We start from the raw sequence: 17,054 nt of genomic DNA, 5'->3' as shown, positions 1-17,054 counted from the left end.
CAATAGTAGATTGGGATCTCTTCCATAGCATCAACTAAATGCATGATGCTATTGATTACCAAGGTTTGTGCCTCCATTCCACAGTGAACACAAAGAAAGAGGTCAAGCTTAGATTGCAAGTCTAGGGCAATTCTTTTCCCATTGACAAATGCATAGCTTGTCCAGGAAATAGAACCCACTTTGCCTGTTCAGTTTGTGGGATAGAGGTAGCTGGACCCTGATTCAAAGGCTGCTTTGTGAAGGATCAAACAGATTTTACATCTGGATTGGAATGAATCTTGTTGAATTCCTATTAAAGCTTTAATTACTCTATTAGTACTGTATTTGACCTCTACAGCACCTTGATAAAGACAAATGTAGTTCAAATGAACAGATTCAAACAATGCTCTTCCAAATTCAAATACTTTGTTATTATCTCTTGATGATTCAGTATTACACTGATTTGGTACAATATTTCAATTCTTTCTTTTGTGTAAAAGAAAAATACATTCTACAAAGTTCTTTTATATTACAGTATAATAATATGTGCTAAAATTTTCAGGAATAAGTGATTTATTTCTCTTCCCTGTTCACAAATGCCTGTCACTGCGAGTATGAAATTCACTTATTGTCTCTAAACCTTCATTTTCATTGAATCTTTATGTTCCACATGATACTCATTAATTTGCAGGTACTCTGGCAGGTCAATTTGAACATGACATCATGGTACATGTCCTACAAATGGACATGCTCACAGAGGGACAAGGGATGGACCCCAGCAGTGGCCTTCCAGGCATCAGAGGTCCTAAACCTCACTAACTTTTCACATGGGGATCAGCCAATTTCTTACTGTCAAAAAACCTTGTTAAAGGGGTCAAGATGAAAAAACATAAATAGGCAGGTATTAGGACATGATAAGCATCAGACACCTTTTGGGATTTGGAGGGCTGTGTACCCCAGTAAGACTTGCAAGGACATGTTGAAACTTTGAGATACTTTGTCCAACTTCTCTCATCCAGCTTTTCCAGAACTATTGTGGAATTCAGGAAATTAATAAATTTTTCTTAAAGTTTGGGCAGGCTCTATGTTTCCAATTCTAGACAGGGACATGAATGCCATCACCAGTTTCTCATCTCCTTTTTGAAGACAGATCATGAAATGAACATGGGTTAAATGATAATATTAATAATAGATGATTGTGCGATCCTCAGTGCTTTGCAGCAGAGTAATGAAGACTTTGGTGAGTTGGATGGTATGGGTCTATGTTCTTGGCGACTGTTTGAACTAGATTAGACTTAGTCTCGTGTCATGCATGTGGAACCCTAAACTTGGATCTGCAAGGTTGGTATGGTCCATGTGTTGCTTTGATGTAACAAAGTTGAAATATAGGATTTGGAAAATATCATGTCCAGATTGTAGCCATTCATAACTCCATCCAAAATTAATTGACAAGTTACTAACCTCTCCAAGAATCCTTTTTCTTTCCATTCTATATTGTAAATTACAAGAATATGCAAAGAAGAGCTCACCAAGACATGGAAAACTCAAGCTTGTAATAATTTCTGAGTGTGATGTAAATCTTGTATTCCCATATCTTTCAGATCTGCACAGTTAATGATGAATTTTGCAAGCAAGGGAAAATTTGACAGCAGCAAGTATCTTCAGAATATCATTCGTACATGAGGAAAGTTTTACCCAACAATTGAATACACAAATTTTAGCTGAATCACTGTATTTGATGAGCATGTTTTGAGAATATAATATTCCTGTATGTATGTATATGTGCATATATACACACACACACACACATAAATATATATATATATATATCTATGTGTATATATATCTATGTGTATATATTTATATGTATATATATATATATATATGTGTATATATTTATATGTATATATATATATATATATATATCTATGTGTATATATTTATATGTATATATATATATATATATATATATATATCTATGTGTATATATTTATATGTATATGTATATATATATACATATATGGCTTTTATTTTATTACTATGTTGAACATGGTAGATAGTTTTAACACTGAGCGAACAGTAGAATAAATTCAACTGCCACTACAGGCACTAATACATTTATCATCCAGCTTGCAGAATTAAAATACATGTGTGACATTGAACCCTGGAGCTACACATGGGGTTACACCTGCCTCAATCCTGGATTCACCATGAGTCAGTCTGATTCAAGTTTGATTTTCTGAATGAGATTTGATTTCTTTTCACATGCACACATGTAGGTTGAAATTTACACACCACTCAAGTAAAAATGGATAAATTCAAACGATCTCACAATAGTTTCTTGGTGACAAAATTTTGTCTTTTTGAAAAGTTACATGTTGCTTGGTCAAAGCATACTTTCTGATTGATACTTATGATTTGGGGTATGTCATTCATTTAAATGAGCTTCCAGGGACTGCTTGCTTGAGACTAGGCAGCCCAGAAGAGTATTCTGTCTGTGAATTGAAGTGCTTTGTGCTACAGCGGAGTTGTGTCCATTACATGCAGCTACACAGATCAACTCTCTCCCACTGTCTCTATTGCCCGCAATAGCTGAGTCTACATGCAGCATGGAGAGAAAGTCTGTGAGAGGGAGTTTTTTGCAACAGAACCTGATCGAAAGTGTTGGGCACATTTTTGGGCAACTAACGGCGTTAGCTGTGCACAGCGCCTACAATCTGCAGTAGTGTAAAAACATTCGGCTTTGGATATAAGAACCACTCGGCTGTTACTGCACACAGGACGGTTTTATGTATTGTTCATCGAATTAAAAAATCTGCGAACTTGATCTGAGAAAGTTTCATCTCACAGGTTGGCATTCTTCTTGTAGAGCACTAGTGCAAGTCTAGTTTCGAGATGTACTGAATAGGGCAAACTAGGCTGCTTATTGAGTTAGCCCGAGAAGTGGAGTTTGTATGTAACTTATCCGGCATGTTTCGCAAAGTCTACCGTATGGACTTCATGCGATGTTTTCTAGATCTAGGCTGACGTGTTACAATATTTCGCTGCATTTTCTGAAAATTAGGAACGTACTGTTTTAAACTTCGCTGCTACTCTACAGAAATCGAAATGAATGCAGGTGTGAAGTAAAGAAGTTTGATCTTTTCTGGTAACAGGAAGAACATGATGCTAAGTTAAAGACAGGTTCAGTATACCTTATCAGCCAGGATTAAACAATAGTATTCAACAATGGTTCATTTCCAGGAAAGATGGAAACTGCGGCGCTGCAGGAAGCAGGAATCTGTGTGTACAAAAATTGAGAAGAACACTCTGAACAAAGGAGAGAATTTTGTTCTATAATCACCATGTACACAGGATTATCCCATATTTAAAATATTATTCATGATACAGTTTACACCGGGCCAGTGTTCACAACAAAGAGGACCAAGAGAGATGCAATTTACTTTCTGATAACTTATTGGTGAGCAACCCGCGGCAAATCTTGGAGCGATTGAGCAACGGACTTCAAAGTTTGACGTCATTTTAAACTACTGTTACAGAATTGTAATACAAAAAATTACCAGGAAAAGGGACAACTGAAGCAAATGAGTGTCAACTTTAGTCGAGACAACTTATCTTTTGGGGGTATAACAAAACCGTTGACGTCATCTTTAAAAGATATTTTCTGTGCATGTCGGCCTGCAGGCTTCGCATATGCTAAGTCGAGGTCGCAGCGACCCTGTACCATGCGCTTGTGAAACATCCTCAATGATAGTAAATTGGTACATCGGTGGTGCTTCCGACTTTATGCCCCATGGCAGCCCTACCGTTCTCCACAGTCGTCAGAAGTCTCTTTAAGACTGAATTCTCTGTACAAATTTGAAAGTATATTGGCTCCGCTAGCAGACGTCAGTTTCATCGTTAAAATGCGGGTATATGCATTGTACTGACCAATGAGCTTTAGCACATGTTCAAATACTTAAGAGAGGCAAAGACCAATGGCTGCCTCTACCTATAACGGTACCACGGATCAGCGCACGTATGGACGAGAACCGACCCAGATCTGCAACCGACCTAGGTTCTACAACAGTACCCGATTGTTGTACTAAACTCTCATTAAACAGGTGGTACAATGATCACAGACGACGTGAGAGAGGGTATGACACCTGAAATCATCCAACCAGAACATTTCGTAATACCAACAATGAGGTCCACACAGTAGGGGTTCACCATCTGCACGGCCGACTGTCGTTAGCTGCTCTTCGTCAACTTGCGATGCTATTAAATCCCTGTCCCGCAACTTGACTGAATTTTGGTAGAAAGCCGTATCTTAGTCCTTTCCACTTCCTCACATACATCTTTACACACGTTGGCGGTGCTATCTTAACTCTGGAAAGTATACTTGGTGTTGAGACGAGGGTGATAGTTGGCCAAGTACCAACATCAGTCAAAGAGGCAGAGACTGTCAAGTAACGGTACCGGTGGTCTATTCTTCATCAGAACAATTACCAGGACAGGAAATAGCGCGGCCACTGCTTTCTACGGGACGGATGGTGATCGACTTAGATATTTGTACTGACAGTTGTAATGGTCAGACTACGACAGACAGGGAGGATCCGACATGCATTTTGTCCAAATCCAAGAGTAGAAATTCACAGACGAGAAGGAAACCCCGTTGGTTAACCATGGGTGCCAGCCGAATACTGCTTCGTCAGTGATTCAGAGCTATCGAGTTTCCACAACTCGCATCTCTGGACGCCTCCATGTCAGCTTTAAGGTAGGGCACAACCATTCACTCTAACATTGTATTCAAAGTGGAACTGTGCTTGCAAAAATTGTACTATAGGCGAATTCAGTCCGTCTCCGCCGAATTTCGCTGTAAACGTGTTTTCACGATGCCAGACTGTCTCTACTCTGATAATCGACAATTCAAGCCACAATTAGCACACTTGCAAAAATCGTACTGGACATATACCACCCAGATAGGAACTGCCTGATGAACTCCATACACTTCACATTGGGCGTTGACGATGAACGGACACGGGTGGAAATATGTAATTACAGACAAGATAAGTGACTTCTTTTCAGGATTAGCTTACGTCACGATTTAGAAAACCTAGGTCTAAGCAGCCGCAATGACCTGTCTATATACCGTAACTCATCATTAGCACATTGCAGAGTCTATATACAGCTTTGAAGGCCGTTGAGGAACCGAAAATACTTGATTGATGGGCAGACTACTCAGAAGCTCTAACGTCTCAGCGACATGCAGATATATGAATAACAATGAAAAGCTTAAGAAACCTACCCACTCATGATTGCTTTACAGGAAGACGATTGCTCACCAAAGTACACTCTCCTTAGAACGAAGCTTTCTAGGGCTCCTTTGCTATTAAACCGGTCCTTCAGTTCTTGAATCATAAATCTTCGCATTCCCTGCAGCAAGCGAAGGACCGAAATGTGGATATTCTCCGCTGTCGCTTCCTCAGAAACTCTTTGCTTACAAGCCGTGGTAGTCACTATGTGCACCTTGAATTTCCATTATTAGGAAGAATATCAGCGCTCGATCTGCATCCAGCTACAACACTACATGTCTGCATAGGCACTGCACCAGTACGCGATAAAGCGAGTACAAATAATTGTTCAACAAATCAAGTCCAGTGGCTAACTGGGCATGACAGTACAACTGTGTATTTGGTTCATCTGTACATGTTATCGCATCTTGGTGCAGGTGCAGATGCAGAAAAGTAGCGTTGCAGCTTCAAGGATTTTCATATACAGTAGGTGTCACAGCAGTGGCTCCAAAGGTTGGCATCTTTCACTTTCAACAACATTGAATCAGATACCTGATAGTACTCCAAATTGAGGGTCAGTTGCAATGTAACACCTCTGCATCTGCATCTCACCATCGTAATGTGAGAGACACTGATTGTCTGCGGATTGCACCAACGCCACATTGGAAAATGCAGGGAAGCAACGGCATGAGTGCCTGATATCCGCAAGAAAAAGCGTCGCCACTGTTACACCGTGGTGCAGGTGCAGATGCAGACACATTACATTGCAGCAGAGCGGAGGACTCTATCCTGTAACACCTAGCTGCTCGGATTTACATGCCACATGATTCAAAACCAGATGACATCTCACAAACAACAAAGATACTATAAGCTCTAATAATTTGAGGAATCGCGTGAGCAACGATACAATTGTAAGGATACACATGTACAAGTATGTACACGTATCACGTCTAAGGAAGTGCATTATTCATCCAGCAGCAGAATAATAGGAGCAGCGCGCCAGGCAGGCAATCTACTGCCCCGACAATGTTTAAGAGAATTCAGCTATCGAAAGTGTTGAATGATATCCTGAAACATGAGAATTATACATCAACATTGAGATGGGTAGTATCATGCAGAATGATACCGAGCCTTTAAGCACATGCAACGACTCCCAAATTGCACGAGGTGTGTGGCGGTCACTGCAGCTCGTAATGGAAGGAAGAGAAGTATCTATAACGGCACTGTGCGAACGAGTTATCCAGGATAAAGATAAGATTTCGGTGACGAACAAAGAATCAACCGCGAGGATGTCAACACGGAAGAGATGTGCTTGACCAGAGGCTCAATTGAATCATCATACACTGTCTCTCATCGCAAGTGACAAAGGATTTTCATAGACACGCGGCGTAGCGCGTCAACCAACCCACCGACGAAAATTTCACATAATAATAGGAAAGAGCTCAAGGAAAGAGAGAGAGAGAGAGAGAGAGAGAGAGAGAAGGAGAGAGAGAAACGACGAGACCAAAGGAACCTGCTACAATCCACTCTCTCTGAGATTGGAGAAGAGAGATAAACCCGCCATGCAGGTGGTCGCGCCAGATGGCGGTGGGAGTGTAAGGATGAGTGGGGAAATGCAATTGGAAGGCAGTATATAAAGAGAAGGATATGGTGTGATGATGAAGCCTCAAGGCAAAGGCTCGCATTCAGGGCCCACATGATAGCTCGCCCCAGCCCTCGTCTTTTGCGTTCGAGCACTTTTGCCTTTCCTGCCCTTTCCGAGACTCCTCCTCATGCTCATTCTTCTCGTCCGAGAGGCTCGAATTTCTGCATGTGGAGAAGCTGATCGTGGCGTTATCCACATTCATTCTCGATGCGAAAGCAGCAAATTAAACACGCACCCCCCCCCCCCCCCCAAAAAAAAAACGCGGCTCCGGAACGCACTCCAGACAGCGGAGGCGACGATGATTGGCGATGATGGAGGCATGTGAGCTGAAAAAACATACTCACAAAAATTGTTGAGTGATTGACAAGGAAGATGAGCGGAGGAGAGACACGCAGTGCCTGGTCACTCGCAGCTGGCGTTCCCCTTTGAAAGACGACCGATAGATGCGCTCCCAGTTTCGCATGGCACAGGAAATGTCCTAGTGGCCGCGACGACGACGACGCTGCGGGAAGAGTATGCATTTTCCTCCCGCAGAGAGCGCGAGATGCCCTCGCGATCACAGCTCTGTTCCTCCCCAGGATGAAGTCACACGCTCTCTCACCCATCCATCCACAGAATCGGCAGCCTCTCTCACTCTTCCCATTCTCCCATCTCCCCTTTCTTTTCAAAACAATCGATACTCAAACGAAGTCAAGCAATCAATTAGATTGTAGTGGCACCATTTCCGACGCTCTCTGAGAGTGTGCTTCATGTCGCCAGAGCCAAACCTCTCACATGCAAGTCTGCCCACCAGTAGAAACATGGTGCCCTCGACGAAAGTACGATTCTAACATTTTTATTCTTTTTATTTTTTTTTCTCTCTCTCTCTCTCTCTCGCTCTCTTTCCTTTTTCTTTTACTCCTATTTCGGAACCTTCAACTTTCACTGCAAAGTAACACGCAGGAAGAAAAATAAATAAATAAATAAATAAAATGTTTTACTCCTCAAGGTTTCCACGTGATTTGCAGAACCTTCGAAAACGCTCAGTTTCGCTACCAACATGAAAAGCATAAGGTGATATTATGCATTGAATAATGTTATGTCAATCGTTGTCGTATTCCAAATACCATCATTGACCCATCTTTAGATAATTTTGTGATGTACGTTTAAAGCTATAATCCATGTATCCAACAAGTATGGGTGACTTATATTAGACATGGTGTGTTCTCTAAGTCTGTCAATTTGATTCCAAACAAAAACAAAATAAAAATAAATAAAAAATAAAAAATAAAAAAGCGGCTGGTGGGCTCGGGCCCATCACAAAATGCCTCATGCAGCCGCACTAATGAAAAAAATATAAAATTAACAAATACACAGACTCACTGAGCTTCATCAGACAGACTCACGCCAGCAATATTAGGTCAAAATGCCTTTATTAATGGCGGGGGCCGTGAGTTCGGGCAAGGCCTGGCGGATCCGGGCGTTTCTGTGTGTGGGGATTCGGAGTGCGGGTGTGCGGGTGTGCGGAAGGACTGACTGGCATTGGTATGACGATTTGGCACCGTATTCTGGATTTCGAGCCAACTGTTACGACGACCTACCAACACCCACAGCAATCGATAGACCCAAGATTGTTTGGCCGCGCTGCGCACGCAGTACTCGGGTGACAGCAGCCGCTTCAACCCGGCCTGCTCACCAAAGCAGTGCGCTTACCGATCTCTCGCTTTCTCGCTCACAGTCACTCCCTCACTCGCCCGTTTCTCTGTATTGGTGACGAAGGCATCGATCGACAAGTGTTGCACTTTTCAGCATGCAAACCCTGGTCATCACCATCGCATCCGCGTTTCTGCACCAAACTCCCCTTTTCACTTATTCTATGCAAATCTTGGCTCTCTCATACTTCATTCTCGTGCGCTCCTCTTTTAATGATTTGGCACTCACCTCTCTGCTAAAACGCTTTCATGTTCATTAGGGGGTTAGGGAGTTCAAACATGGCCTTTTTGAATAATATTCGAGTAACATGGCCTTTTTTCAGTCATGATGAGATCTCAAGGTATCCAAGGTGGATGATTTTGAAATCAAAACATCAAAAGAGGGCCACGTCGCTCACCTCAACTCTCTTCTTTCTCTAACTCCATATCACACTGCCTAACACCATGCCTTGGCCGTGATCTTGGAAATATTAGGTGCTAAATCCTAGTTATTTGGTTTGCAAAAGTGCCATGTTTGAACCCCTTCTATTAAGTGTGCACTCTTTATATTGTTTTAATACTTGGAGTAATATAATTAATATAATAATTAAAAAAGAATCTAATATTTTATAGTTGAAAATTATTATTAACATAGAAGATCCTTGTTTTGTGTTGGAAGTAACATGTTTAAGTATTTCTTGTACCTTTATTCTCAAAGTACTTTTAAATAATTTGTTGTAAAAAATAGAGAATAGGCTCTTGATCTATAATGTTGTGTAAGGGAGGGTCTTAAAGCCATAGGTGTGCCATGACAATAGTTGTATGTGTAGATGTTGTGGAATCAAGTTTAAGGAGTGGTTATTTATTAGGATTTTTGGTATATACTTATTATTGCTTAATGTTATTGAATTATTATTGAACCATATTGGCTTCCCCTCTAAATTATAAAACTTTCTTGAATCTAAATGAACATCTCTTATTTTGATGAAGAAAATTAGTTTGAAGATTAGAACACAACATTAAATAAATTAATGCCACAATTATTGACTAATTTATATGAATTAATATTCAAGTTTATAAATTTTGTGTTTAAAAATTTATTATTATTTTAGAAATCTAAACCAAGTTTCTAATCTTGAGGTCAAATTAACTAATCATGTTCTTGAATTTTTATTTTATTTTATTTTTACTGTCACATGGCTTTAAAATTTAAAGAATTCATCGATGAAAAAAATAATTATTCAAAAGCTCAAATATAAAATCAATATGAAAACACATTTTTAAAAAGCCATATTCTACTTTATAGAATGAAATACATATCATTTAAAGAACTGCTTTTCCTAGAATCTATTTTTTGTAATTCAATCAAAAAAAATATTCAAAATATATAAATATATATATATATATATATATATATATATTATTCTCTTCAGAAAACATACATTTTTAATTAATCATTTTTATTTAAAATGAAATAATAAAATGCTTGTCACATTATGCGAAACTTATTCCATTGAGAAATATACTTGCTGCATTATATAAGTACAATCATTCATTAAAGATTCATGCAATTTTTTTCAGTCTATTTTCAACACTTGATGAATATAATGTTTATCTTTTTATTAGATTATTGCTGAAAAATTACAAAAATTTAAGATTTCCTACCTGCAAATATCAATAAAAAAAACATGAACAAATAGAAAATTCTGAGGTAATTCACCAAGGCACACATTAGTAAATCATTACCTAACTTTTTTATGTATAAGTTGATGACAAGAAACTCTATGAGATGAGGATTTTCCTCTACTTATATCAATACTATAAAAGAAAAAAGATGCACGTTTTCCTGATGATCTTGTATTAAAGAGAAAGCTCTATGAAAATTTTCACAGAAACAAAACTCTATCCCTACACTACAAATTATTCCATCAGTTTTGACTTGCATGTCAAGTGGAAGACAAGCCTAGTTGTTTTCTCTAGCACTTGAGCCTACACAAACCTACATGGGCTCAAGCCTTGGTAATAGGTTAGGGGATAGTTAGGTCATTATGAGACAAAAACATTGAAAAATAAAAATGAAAATGATAATTGTCAGAAAAATAATTTGACCTCTCTTCATTGGAGCCGTTTTTATGTATTAAAAATAATAATAAAAATAATCCAAAGGTGGAATTTTTTACCAATTCAAGTCTTATTTGAATGGATGATATGCAACTTGTATTAATATTTTTATTGTTTGTATTAAGAATATACTTTTAAGAAAATACACATGTAAGTCCTTATGTATGTTATCCACTTTATTTAAAAATAATAATATTGTCACATTGTATAATAATTTTCAACTGTTGTGCTACTTATTGAACATTGTATAGACCTGTATATTTATTGAATCTTTCAATTGCTTAACAATTTCAGAATAGCATTTTAAATTGGTTCATTGAAAATAAACAACTTATTAATGTTCTCAAACTACAATGTAGTATTATCAAAGTGATTCAAATAGTTATTTCTAAATATCCAAAACCAATTTTAGTGAACTTATATAGTTAACTTGGAAATTATGCACGTTCATAAACATTTAATTATTTTAGAAAATCAAAAGTAATTTTTTTCCACCAAAATCGTCAAATACGTTCAATTTTAGTTCTTTCAAAATATTCCAAGCAATATTCATCAAAAAGTGTTTGTTTAACTTACTTCATATTAATTCTTTGATTTTAAAATTTTATATTTGATGTTTTGATTCAATTCTGTATATTTATATGTTATTGATTACATATGAATGGTTAATCTTAGAAAATTGGCATAAAAATTATTGGAGCTGAAATTCAATCTTAGTATTGTGATTTGGTTTCAAATTTTGTGCATAAGCCAAAAATGATAAGAGAAAATTCAAAATATAGGATAATTTTTATGAATTGTACTTATTCTAACAATCGCTTATAAAATAAAGTTTGCATACTGCTGGATAATAAATAAAATCTAAGATAACTTAGTCTAACTCAATAATGAATCAATTAATTCCATCCAAAATTTGTAACTAATATTGGTTATGCAGTATAAATATATAGGACGTGAACTCCTTATATCATAAGTAAAAGCTGACCGAGGAAAATATATCTTGAGATTTTGGACACTTGAAACTTGTATTTAGATTTTAAAAAATTATATTAAAAATATTTTATTGAATCATTACAAAAAATGATTAGTTTTGACTCTAGTCATTGTTCCACTTTTTGAAATTTTGTACCAGCTAGAGAAAAATATGAAACATAACTACGTATTTTATCACAAAAAGCAGTGTGATTATAAAACAGTGCTTTTATTGAAACTTCTGACTCATTTGTCTTCTTATTTTATTTTATTTTATTTACTTTTTATTGTTTGTTTTGTTTTGTTTTCTTTTTTCTTTTTTTTTGTATGTACAATATTATTTTTGCTGTAATTATGTAGGTTATTGAGTGTTCATACATTGAAGCTCAAGACTTACAAAATAAAATTTGATGGAAAGAAGGGTGTAGAGTACAATGAGTATTTATAAAGAGGAAGAAAAAAGTGAAGCACAACAGGCACCTTTCACCCACAAAATTTAGATATGTAAAGATTGTAATGGAATACAGGCATGTTACATGTTTCTTTTTATCATTCCATCGACATCATGATGAGTTATATTAAACACCTTGAACATGTACTAAAATATGATACTTAAATAATATTCAAATGATAGAAAAATCATCTATTTTAGTGAAAAGATGAGTGCTTGTTAATGATATTAGTAAACCTTGGTTTCTCATATATCGTTTTTATACAACTGCACATCTACAAGACTTTGTTGAAAATTTGTTTTGCAACAAACTATCAACTCCATGAGGAAGAAAAAATAGTGGCTATATTTTCATGAAAATAAATAAAATCAACATTTGAAACATGTTAATTTATTTTATTGTATTTTTAAGACATGCAAACAAAAAAATACTATTATTATTATCTATCATATAATCAATATCATTTTTCTCAACATAAAAGATCTAAATTAGAGGGTTTCAAACATGGCTTTTTTGCAAAACCAAATAATTGGAATTCAACACTTAATATTTCCAAGATCACTCAAAATATCAAGTCCAAAATATATCCATTCAAATTTTATTACCCCCTAATATTATCCCATGTTTGAACTTTATTACTCCTTTAGAATGGAGTCAAAAAGGGAAGAGAGTTGAGGCAAGTGATGCGGTTTTTGATATTTGACTTGCCCCACTTTTGATATTTTGAATTTAAAATCACCCACCTTGCAAGGTGGGTAATTTGGCAAAGTATCAAGTTATATTTTAAAATATCACAAGCTACTTCGAGCTTGCATCATGGGTGAAATATCACCTGAAAAGGCCATGTTTGAAACCCCTTATTGTATAGTTTTCTGATTTTTTCGCAAGATATGTAAATAGTGATGTCAAAATATAAAATATGTGATGAGTGCCATTTTTTTGTGTGACATTTTTCATTCTAAATACGACAAGGATTCAATTTTGTCAAACACATACACAAATTCATTAGTTTCATTTCAAAATATATTCAAAAAAGGAAAACATGATTCACACAACATTCAACAAAAACTAAGACACACACTTTATCTATAATTTCATTTTAATAACCAACCACTCAAAATTTACAATAAAAGCGTGCACAAATCACAAAAAAATAGGATTTTTTTATGCGGCCTACTTTCAAACCTTGTCTAGAACACATCTGAGATAATCTAAAATTGCAAGACAGTTGATGTAAAAAATTAAATAAAACAGAATAAAAATAGAAAACCGAAAACATCAACCCTGATTTAGATATAATGATTTTCCCCATCTGGATAACAAAGTAACAGAAATAGGGGACCCAACTCCCGAGAGGTGGAAATAAATGCCCAGTTCCACGCACTCAATGTGTGCAAGTGTGAATGGGAAGGGAATCCAAGTTGGAGAAGACCCCAGAAGGGAGAGAGTGTCATAAAGGAGAGTGGCAAGGAGGGGGTGACGTCAGCAGCTCCAGAAAGCTCCAGGGACTGAGCCCCAAATCATGTGTGTTTGGACTTCTCTCGGTGTTATGTTGTGCCTCATCCTTGTCCTTTATGGCCCCAAAGGCCATTGAGGACTCTACTACTTCACGACTACGTTTATACATCCATCCATATTCACACCATTCATCCATTCGTACTTTCGTTTGGTGAGGAAGGGGGGAAGTATGAGAAAAAGGTGATTTGTAGCTTTTTGTAAGGCTCTACTCATACGAATGCCGTTCTTTTTTTTTTTTTTTTTGAAAGAATAGTATTTTTTTTTTTAAAAATTTGTGAAAAAAAGGACACGATTCAATGTGTAGGGAGTTCGTGTAGAAGGAGGGAGGGTAAGAGGTTTTGCAGTGTAGTAGACGAGTGGAACAATCACAAACACGCTGTGGAATCGTCGCAACGTGTGAGGCGTTAATGCGAGAGAGAGGACACGCTTTGTACACGCAGAAATCGAAAAAGAAAAAAAACAACAAGAGCTCATTGTTTCTAATTCTGCAACATATTTCCGGGTGGGTTACAGTGCTCTGACTTTCCATCGCGTTTTACAAAAAATCCAACAGTGTGATGGAGGGGGAGGGGGGACGCTTTTTCGACAGTGAATAGGAAAAAGAGGAGGGAGTTGTAGACACACGATGGATCAACTTCGAGGAACTTTTCGATGCTGTTCTTTTTGTCCATTCATTTCTTGTTAGAGTAGCTGGAGTCTTGAATTTCGGTGTGGATGGCAGTGCGGTGAAGGTTCCGATGTGAACCGACGATGGAGCCAGGGCGTAATGGGGGGAATTTGCTCCGTGATATCGACGAAGAGCTGCGTGCAGGAGTGTTGGGACCTACACACCCTGCCATGGAGAAAGAGCGCGAGAGCGAGAACGAGAACCAGAGATGGAAAGAGCGGGCGGGGTGGCCGTGGATCTCCCTCCGCTTTCTGTCGAGCCTCCATTCACTTTTACCTCAAAAGCCCTCCAGGCTCCACTGATTGACAATCATTGCCACGGGCTCTCTGACAACGTGGAGCAATTGTTTATCCTGCATAGCGCTTGTCGCTTGTGTGCGGCTGGTGTCCATTGCGCATATGGCTGTGCCTATGTTGAGCCTAGAGGGGACGAGGTACCGGAGTGGGACCTGGATCTCAGCCAATCGAATCCGAGTGCTAATTTTCAGAGACTTCCGGGCCCAGCAGGCGGACGCGAGACGCGGGGTTCGCGGGCACTTTTGTCATCTGTAGGAGGCTTTTTCCAGCAAGTATGCCATCCCACGACAGCAGATTGCAGTCTCCCGCGTGGTCGACACCACGCCGTGGATGTCTACGACGATGCCCCCACAAATATCCGTTAGCGTTTCTGATATAATCCTCCCTGGGAAAGCATTACAGTGCGGCGAAGCAGTACCACAAGAGAGCGCCCGCTTGACGATTCACTTTGCGCTTCCTTTTGGAGGCGACATATCCTCCCTGCTCTTTACCCATCCTGTTCCTTCCTTCGAATTCTGGAAAGCTCAGGTCGTTATCTGTGCATTTAGTAGGTGTATCCGGCCAATCGCGAACTCTTCCAGATTTAAAGCCCCCAATTAAATGTCGCTTTGTCGTCTTTCGAATGCTTTTAGTCGCTTTTCAAAAGCAATAGCGCTTGCAGAAATAAATCCTCTTTTCTGAGGAGGGAGATTCCGCCCAGGACTTATTGGGCACCACTGATAGCAAAGCTGCAGCACAAAAATTCACAAATTTATTTTATATTGTGCGTGTTTTTTTTGTCTTTCTCGCTATTTGTTTTTCAGTTGATTTTTTTCCCCGTTTCTTTTTCATTTACTATACCGCGCATCCATAATTGAAAGGAAGAAAAGAACCATTGTCATGAATCCGCTTCCAGTTGAGCGTCCGCTAAAATTTTCATTTGACTCGCGTGCCAGCGTGGTCCAGTGCCATCACATCTTCTTCTTCTTCATCATCTCCTCATCTCTCTCCATGATCTGATATCTGCTTCGCCTTGTGGGATCCATCCTCACTGCAGATATTTTGGCTTCGGAGTAGTAAGAAAGCAACAATCTCCAGCAATTTGCATGGTCCTTCTTTCAACTTGCAAAGGAAATGTATATGTCCTAAATGGGGCAACAAGAATCTTAGCTAAAACATTTATATAAATTTTGTTTCTGGACCGAATTATGTGATTTCTATTTCCTTACATGGGATATTTTTCTATTTTTACACCTATTGGATATGTATTAAAATACTTAAGTTATCAAAAATGGATTGTCTACCTTATCTTGTATTGCTAACTTCTTGTATTTAATCCAAACCTTTTCAAATTTTATAAGGTATTTGAGTGAGGAAGGATATTTTTATATATGATTTTTTGTCTTTCTACTAGCATGCCATATAGTTATCAATTAGTCTAAACAAAATCACACACTACAAAACTAGTGACAAATTGTTCACTAGATTTCACCTAATAAATAATAAAAAGTAAAATTTTAAATATATAATTTAAAAATATTTAAAAATAAAAATAATTTATTTGATAATTTTTAAATGTTAAGTTTATTACTTAGATTTAAATATTTGATGAATAAGTTGTGAAAGTTTAGAGATTGAAAGTTAATAATAAAAAATCAAATGAATATGTTTTATCTCAAGAATAAATTGCTTAAGAATAAAGAATTCAAATCTTAATAAGACTTACAATTAGTACACAAGGCCTTATCCTTATCCTCCTATCTATAACTAAGGTGCTACAATCTATCTGGAATATGCATACTTTTCTTTCTAAAAGTATTATATTAGATGTTGGTTCTCCTATTTTCTACTAGTACATATATATTTTTATATTTTGACTTCATTATGGTATTTAAAAATATCCAATTAGCATAATAAACTTATATGGCCTTCAAAACTTGTTCAATTTTTTTCATAATGATTTCCTAAAGGAATAAAAATTATTTTTTTACCAAAGTCTTGTAATATTCAATTGGCAATATAGGCATTGACTTCAATAACTAAATATTATTTTTAATTTAATTTTTAATTGGATATTTCAAAAATTTGATAAATTAAAAATTAAATTAAAGTCAAATCTTGAAATATATTGGCTTTTTATCCACATGTGTTATTTTCAAAATAATCTATAAATATTATTTAGTAATTAAAAGAAATATGAAAAAAATTAATAATTATTTTATTTATTTATTAAAAAAAAATTATTGTTATCATAATTGAGTTAAATTAATTATATTATTATAAAAAAATTACAAAGATATTTAAAAATAATTTAAATTGATATTAATATCATTAAAATATTACAATAATTTTTTAAGTTAAGAATTTATTTTTAATTTCTAATATTGTCAGGGCCATAATGATGTAAGCTAATAATTACATATAGAAATAGGTAGAAGTAAGTAAAAGTAGGTAAAAGTAAGTTAATTCTATAATATTTAAT

The 17,054-nt window shown here is 36.8% G+C and overlaps 1 protein-coding gene across 5 annotated transcripts; it reads right to left on the bottom strand.

Annotated features, from left to right (window-relative positions):
• Nucleotides 1–3,335: 3,335 nt before the first annotated feature.
• On the bottom strand, nucleotides 3,336–7,502 carry LOC141045149 (uncharacterized). 5 transcript variants are annotated; one of them, XR_012217101.2, is made up of 3 exons: nucleotides 7,238–7,502; nucleotides 4,189–7,058; nucleotides 3,336–3,827 (listed from the first exon to the last, which is right to left on the bottom strand). XR_012217101.2 is itself a non-coding variant. In XM_073532550.2 (2 exons), the coding sequence occupies exons 1-2, from the start codon at nucleotides 7,500–7,502 to the stop codon at nucleotides 6,919–6,921; spliced, it is 405 nt and encodes a 134-aa protein (XP_073388651.1). In that variant the 3' UTR covers nucleotides 3,336–6,918. The 5 variants fall into 5 exon arrangements, 2 of the variants coding, with proteins under 2 accessions (XP_073388651.1, XP_073388653.1); XR_012217099.2 differs by having other exon boundaries at nucleotides 3,336–4,872; nucleotides 5,267–7,058; XR_012217100.2 differs by having other exon boundaries at nucleotides 3,336–4,872; nucleotides 5,304–7,058.
• Nucleotides 7,503–17,054: the final 9,552 nt, after the last annotated feature.

This window comes from Physcomitrium patens, chromosome 3, assembly GCF_059467195.1.
Source record: "Physcomitrium patens ecotype Gransden chromosome 3, ASM5946719v1, whole genome shotgun sequence".
NCBI classification, from domain to species: Eukaryota; Viridiplantae; Streptophyta; class Bryopsida; order Funariales; family Funariaceae; genus Physcomitrium; species Physcomitrium patens.
Note: the sequence above shows the minus strand (reverse complement) of the source record. Positions and strands in the feature narration are given on the sequence as shown.